At 48.0% G+C, this 7,500-nt stretch overlaps 1 protein-coding gene across 1 annotated transcript in view; it reads left to right on the top strand.

Moving 5' to 3' along the window:
- Positions 1–7,500, top strand: part of LOC144612484 (uncharacterized) — a 27,749-nt gene that overhangs the window by 12,848 nt on the left and 7,401 nt on the right. Inside the window, 3 exon segments of the mRNA XM_078432067.1 lie at positions 2,105–4,579; positions 4,694–5,507; positions 5,575–6,029. Coding sequence (XP_078288193.1) covers positions 2,105–4,579; positions 4,694–5,507; positions 5,575–6,029 — 3,744 coding nt within the window.

The raw sequence follows: 7,500 nt of genomic DNA, 5'->3' as shown, positions 1-7,500 counted from the left end.
GCAGGGGTGCTGAGGAAGAGGATTTCTTGGAATGTTTGCGAGATGGTTTTCTAAACCAACATGTCGAGGAACCAACGAGAGAGCAGGCCATTCTAGACTGGGTATTGACTAATGAGGAAGGGTTAGTTAGCAGTCTTGTTGTGCGAGGCCCCTTGGGCAAGAGTGACCATAATATGGTAGAGTTCTTCATTATGATGGAGAGTGACAAAGTCAATTCAGAAACAAGTGTTCTGAACTTAAACAAAGGTAACTTTGAGGGTATGAGACGTGAATTGTCCAAGGCAGACTGGCAATTTATACTTAAAGGGTTGACGGTGGACATGCAATGGAAGGCATTTAAAGGTCGCATGGATGAACTACAACAATTGTTCATCCCAGTTTGGCAAAAGAACAAACCAGGAAAGGTAGTGCATCCATGGCTAACAAGGGACATCAAGGATAGTATTAAAACAAAAGATGAAGCATATAAATTAGCCAGAAAAAGTATATCAGAGGACTGGGAGAAATTCAGAGTCCAGCAGAGGAGGACAAAGGGCTTAATTAGGAAAGGGAAAATAGATTATAAGAGAAAACTGGCAAGGAACATAAAAGCAGACTGCAAAAGCTTTTATAGATATGTGAAGAGAAAAAGATTAGCTAAGACAAATGTAGGTCCCTTGCAGTCGTAAACAGGTGAATTGGTCATAGGGAACATGGAGATGGCAGACCAATTGAACAACTACTTTGGTTCTGTCTTCACTAAGGAAGACATAAACCGTCTGCCGGAAATAGCAGGGGACCGGGGGTCTAATGAGATGGAGGAACTGAGGGTAATCCAGGTTAGTCGGGAAGTGGTGTTAGGTAAATTAAATGGATTAAAGGCAGATAAATCCCCAGGGCCAGATAGGCTGCATCCCAGAGTGCTTAAGGAAGTAGCCTCAGAAATAGTGGATGCATTAGTGATAATTTTTCAAAACTCTTTAGATTCTGGAGTAGTTCCTGAGGACTGGAGGGTAGCTAATGTAACCCCACTTTTTATAAAGGGAGGGAGAGAGAAAATGGGGAATTATAGACCAGTTAGCCTAACATCGGTAGTGGGGAAAATGCTAGAGTCAGTTATTAAAGATGTGAGAGCATCACATTTGGAAAGTGGTGATATCATCGGACAAAGTCAGCATGGATTTACCAAAGGCAAATCATGTCTGACGAATCTTATAGAATTTTTCAAGGATGTAACTAGTAGAGTGGATAAGGGAGAACCAGTCGATGTGTTATATCTGGACTTCCAGAAGGCCTTCGACAAGGTCCCACAGGAGATTGGTGTACAAACTTAAAGCACACGGTATTGAGGGTTCAGTGTTGAGGTGGATAGAGAATTTTTTGGCGGACAGGAAGCAAAGAGTAGGAATAAACTGGTCCTTTTCGGAATGGCAGGCAGTGATTAGTGGGGTCCCAGCAAGGCTCAGTGCTGGGACCCCAGCTATTTACAATATATATTAATGATTTGGACGAGGGAATTGAATGCAACATCTCTAAGTTTGCGGATGACACGAAGCTGGGTGGCAGTGTTAGCTGCGAGGAGGATGCTAGGAGGCTGCAGAGTGACTTGGATAGATTAGGCGAGTGGGCAAATGCATGGCAGATGCAATATAATGTGGATAAATGTGATGTTATCCACTTTGGCGGCAAGAACAGGAAAGCAGAGTATTACCTGAATGGTGACCGATTAGGAGAAGGGGAGATGCAACGTGACCTGGGTGTCATGGTGCACCAGTCATTGAAAGGAAGCATGCAGGTGCAGCAGGCAGTGAAGAAAGTGAATGGTATGTTGGCATTCATAGCAAGAGGATTTGAGTTTAGGAGCAGGGAGGTTCTGCTGCAGTTGTACTGTGGTATTATGGGAATAAGAGTGTAAGGAATGCGGTGGCCGGAGGTGACGTGGGGACCCGGGGTGTGGCAGTGAGGGAGTTGCCCGGGCATGCAGACAAGCAGGCGGCTGCTGTACAGAGTTGCTAATTAAAGGTATACTCCGTTTACGTCGTGGTACGAGCTTTATTATACAAATAAACGCGACATGGTGTCAGAAGAGGGATCCTTGTAAGCAAAAATATATTTTTAAAAAAAGAGGAAGGGGTATCGTTTGGCGCGAGATGGGAGACGAGCCTGCAGATATGGCTCAACCCACACCAACTGCTACGTTCACAATACAACCTCCAGAGCCATTCGATTTCACCAAGCCTCAAGAATGGGAGCGTTGGATCAGGAGATTCGACCGCTTCCGGCTTGCAAGCAATTTAAACGCGACGTCAGCAGAAAACCAGGTGAACACGTTAGTGTATTGCATGGGCGATGAAGCTGAAGATGTGCTAAAGGGGCTAACGCTAACTGCAGATGAGAGGAGGGAGTACACAGATGTCAAGGCGGGCTTTGATGCATTTTTTGTACCTAAAAAGAATGTAATCTATGAAAGAGCCAAGTTCAATCAGCGTGTGCAACTGCCAGGTGAAACGGTGGATTCCTTCATCACTGCTCTGTACGGATTAGCTGAACACTGCAACTATGGACAGTTACAGAACGAGCTGATCCGCGACAGGTTAGTGGTCGGGCTGAGAAACGTCTCATTGTCAGAAAAGCTACAGCTAGACAGAGACCTAACCCTTGCAACTGCAATAACAAAAACAAGGCAGTCTGAACAAGTTAGACGACAGTGGTCTGACTTAAGAGGAGAAAATAGCGGTGCTAGCAAGTGCTCTAATGTTGATGCAGTATATGCTAAAAGCTACAGAAAACCCAAATTTCCCTCAAAGCCTCAGCCACAAGCACAAACACCAAGCAAAAATAGACTTAATACACGGCCTCAGCCAGGTTCAAAGGCCTGTTATAGATGTGGGAAAATGCCCTCGCATGGGAAATGGGAATGCCCTGCTAAAGATGCTGTGTGTCACAACTGTGGCAAAAAGGGACATTATGGTAGAGTGTGCAGAAACAGTGCAAAATCTCTCAATGCTGTCACTACAGAGGAAGAAGAGAGCTTTTTCCTGGGAGCCGTGGATGCTGGAAAAGACCCGTGGACGGTGCAGCTAGAAGTGAGACAAAAAAAAGTGTGCTTTAAAATAGACACTGGTGCTGATGTCACCGCCATGCCAGCCGAGGTGTACTATGACATTACAGGGGGGCATGATGTGAAACGCCTGGCAGTGTCGACAAGCCCATTGTTTGGGCCAGGGGGCGATGCACTCTCTGTCCTGGGTGTAGCCAGAGAAACACTGCGCAGAGGCAGAAAGAAAGCCATAGAGAACATTTATATAGTAAAAGACCTGCACACTGCACTGTTGGGAAGGCCTGCCATAGAACGACTTCAGCTTGTGTGCAGGGTTAACGGCATCACCGTGGAATCAGTGAAACAACAATATCCGAAGCTGTGTAGCGGCTTGGGTCTTGTTCGGAGGCCATACTCAATTAAATTGAAGCCAGAGGCTGTGCCCTTCTCTCTCCACACGCCACGCAGAGTCCCTCTGCCGCTTATGGGAAAAGTGAGGAAGGAGATAGACCGTATGGAGAAGATGGGCGTAATCACCAAGATTGAGGAGCCGACTGATTGGTGTGCCGGGATGGTGGTGGTGCCGAAGAAAACAGGTGATGTTCGCATTTGTGTGGACTTCACAATGATGAATGGATCAGTGTGCAGAGAAAAGTTTATCCTGCCTTCTGTCGAGCACACTCTGGGCATGCTAGCTGGCGCAACAGTATTCAGCAAATTAGATGCCAACATGGGCTTTTGGCAAGTACCATTGACAAAAGAGTCTGCCAAATACACCACCTTCATCACGCCTTTTGGGCGCTACTATTTTAACCGTCTACCCTTTGGCATAGCATCAGCACCCGAGCACTTTCAAAGGATGATGATGACAGAAGTGACCGGTGGCCTGGAGGGGGTACTGTGTCACATGGATGACATCCTGGTCTGGGGACAGACGCAGGAGGAGCATGATGTGCGGCTGCATGCGGTGCTAGAGAAGGCATATAAGGCCGGCATTACGCTCAACATGGACAAATGTGAGCTCACACGCCACACAGTCAGATTCCTGGGTCATGTGATTTCAGCAGATGGAGTGAAGCCAGATCCAGAGAAGACGAGAGCAGTACAAGAAATGGATGCACCCAAAAATGTCAGCGAACTCAGGAGTTTTCTGGGCATGGTCAATCAGCTGGGCCGCTTCTTGCCTAACCTGGCTGAAAAAGACAAAGTGCTACGAGACCTGCTGTCCAAGAAGAACCACTGGTACTGGGGGACAGAGCAGCAGGCCGCCTTTGATCGGTTAAAAACAGAGCTGTCATCCACACCAGTGCTCACATTATACAACCCAAACAGTGCTCTAAAGATCTCTGCTGATGCTTCTTCCTTTGGCCTGGGGGCAGTCCTGCTGCAGAAAAGCGATGCCATGTGGTCACCTGTGGCATATGCGTCCAGGTCAATGACACCGACAGAGCAGCGTTATGCTCAAGTAGAGAAGGAGGCATTGGCTGCGACATGGGCATGTGAAAGGTTCAGCTGTTTCATCCTGGGAAGACCATTCGAGCTGGAAACTGACCACAAGCCGTTGGTGAGTCTGCTGGGAGGGAAAGCTTAGGATGACCTCCCACCAAGAGTCCAAAGATTTAGGATGAGACTCATGAGGTACAACTATTCAGTCAATCATGTCCCTGGCAAAAGCCTGGGGACAGCCGACACCCTATCGCGTGCTCCTCTGAGAGCCGCAAAAACACACGCAGACACAAGCCTATTAGAGGACACCAACATCTATGTAAACTCTGTCATCAGCAACATTCCTGTCAGAGGAGATTATCTGAGCAGCCTACGTGAGCACCTGCGGGCAGACAGCACATGCTCTGCACTGATGGAGTACTGCACAAACGGCTGGCCCGACAAAAGCCAACTGCAGGGAGTGCTGAGACATTACTGGGCTGAAAGAGCAGTGCTGATTGTGCACGATGGGCTGCTGCTGCGGGGCACGAGGCTCGTCATCCCATCAGCCTTACAAGGTGATGTGCTGCAGAGACTACATGAGGGACACCTGGGGGTGACAAAGTGCAGGGGCCGGGCCAAACAGATGGTATGGTGGCCAGGACTCAGCAGCCAGCTGAATGACATGGTGCTGAAATGTAGAACCTGCATCCAAGAGAGAAGGAATGTCAAAGAGCCGCTGATGCCAACGGAGATGCCAGACAGGCCTTGGCAAACCTTGGGAGCTGACCTATTCACGCTGAAAGACAAGACTTATCTACTAGTAGTTGATTATTTCTCAAGGTATGTGGAAGTTGCGCTGCTGACACACACAAGGTCCACAGATGTGGTGGTACACCTGAAATCCATGTTTTCTCGTCATGGAATTGGGGAAGTTCTTAAAAGTGACAATGGGCCCCAGTTCTCAGGTAGCCACTTTAAAGCCTTTGCAGCAGAGTATGGCTTTGTGCACATCACGAGCAGCCCCAGGTGGCCTCAGAGCAATGGTGAGGCGGAACGCGCTGTACAAACCGTGAAAAACCTGCTAACAAAGGCGTCAGACCCATATCTTGCATTGCTGGCCTCTACAGAACGGCTATAGCCCGGCCGAGCTGTTGATGGGGCGCCGCCTCCGCACTACTGTTCCTGCCCTTCCAACCCTGCTGAATCCAGTTTTGCCTGACTACAACGCGCTGGGGGCCAAGGAAAGGGAGAAGAGGTGGAACGACGCAAGATCCTTCAACAAGAGGCACGGAGCGAGAAATCTGGAGCCACTAGTACCTGAGGAGGAGGTGTGGGTCACCGATGCACGAGTCGAGGGCAAAGTGCTATCTACACACAATACCCCTCGCTCTTATATCGTCCAGGTGCCTCAGGGCACACTGAGAAGGAACCGGCAGCACTTGGTGCCGCTGCAGACCAACAGTGGGGTAGTCGACGCTGATGAGCCACCGGTGGGAGAAGATTCAGCTCCACCAGAGCCAGCTCCACCAGTAACAACATCACCCAGCAGAGAGGGCCCCACCACAGAGACTGTGCGGACCAGGTGTGGGAGAGAGGTTAGAAAGCCGAAGAGACTTGATTTGTGATTTATTGATCTGTTTTCTATAATAAAGGAAAAGAGAGGGTGAAAATGTTCGGTAAACCTGGTACATTTACCTGAAACCTGAGAGTTTAAGTTTTGAAGAACACAGCCTGCTAAAGTAATAGTTCACAGTATGGTAACGCGGAAGTTATTTTATTTCTATTTTGCATGCTTGAATCAGGGACAGGTCTTCCAGCAAAAGGGCAGAATAAACCCCTTAAGACCTGCAGAGACAAAGGTAGTCCACCCTTTGTTCTCAAAGAAAGGGAGATGTGGTATTATGGGAATAAGAGTGTAAGGAATGCGGTGGCCGGAGGTGACGTGGGGACCCGGGGGGTGGCAGTGAGGGAGTTGCCCGGGCATGCAGACAAGCAGGCGGCTGCTGTACAGAGTTGCTAATTAAAGGTATACTCCGTTTACGTCGTGGTACGAGCTTTATTATACAAATAAACGCGACAATGAGGATCCAGCACCAAGTTCTTATGTAGTAAGAACCCCCGCCATTTTAGTAAACAAACCCCGCCATTTCAGTAAGCAACCCCCGCCATTTTAGTAAGCAAACCCCGCCGCATTTCGCTCTGCCCAGCCATTTCAGTAAGCAACCCTCCCGCCATTTCAGTAAGCAACCCCGCCATTTCAGTAAGGAAAACACGCCATTTTAGTAAGCGAACCCCGCCGCTGTGCGCCTGCCCCAGCCATTTCAGTAAGCTACCCCGCCATTTTAGTAAGCAAATAACGCACCTGTGCGCTCTCCCCCGCCATTTCAGTAATCAAACCCGCCGCACCCCCCTCTGCCTCCGCCATTTTAGTAAGCAAACCCTGCCGCTGTGCGCTCTGCCCCCGCTATTTTAGTAAGTAACCCCGCCATTTCAGTAAGGAAACCCCGCCATTTTAGTAAGCAAACCCCGCCGCTCCCACCTCTGCCTCCGCCATTTTAGTAAGCAAACCCCGCCGCTGTGCGCTCTGCCTCCGCCATTTCAGTAAGCAACACCGCCATTTCTGTAAGCTAACCCCGCCGGTCCCTCTGCCCCCGCCATTTTAGTAAGCAAACTCCGCCGCACTGCGTCCGCCATTTCAGTAAGCAACCCCGCCATTTCAGTCAGCATGTATGAATCCAACATAAATAAATATTTTGGATAAAATGTTTTTGATAAAACACAACACTTTTTAATTCTTTATCCCATCAGCAATAAAACAGGCAAGTTTTAAAAAAAATATCAAAAAATACTTTTTCAGAATATTAAATATTTTTTTAACTTTTTCTTTTCAACAACTCCATCCCACATTTCAAAATGCAGATTGTATTAGTTCAAGTTATGAATCCTACATAAATAAATATTTATTTAAGCTGCTGCATATTCCAAAATGCAGATTGTATTAGTTCAAGTTATGAATCCTACATAAATAAATATTTCCCATGAGGATCTACCAC

This window comes from Rhinoraja longicauda, unplaced genomic scaffold (assembly GCF_053455715.1).
Source record: "Rhinoraja longicauda isolate Sanriku21f unplaced genomic scaffold, sRhiLon1.1 Scf000045, whole genome shotgun sequence".
NCBI classification, from domain to species: Eukaryota; Metazoa; Chordata; class Chondrichthyes; order Rajiformes; family Arhynchobatidae; genus Rhinoraja; species Rhinoraja longicauda.
This window is presented reverse-complemented; position numbering and strand designations above follow the sequence as displayed.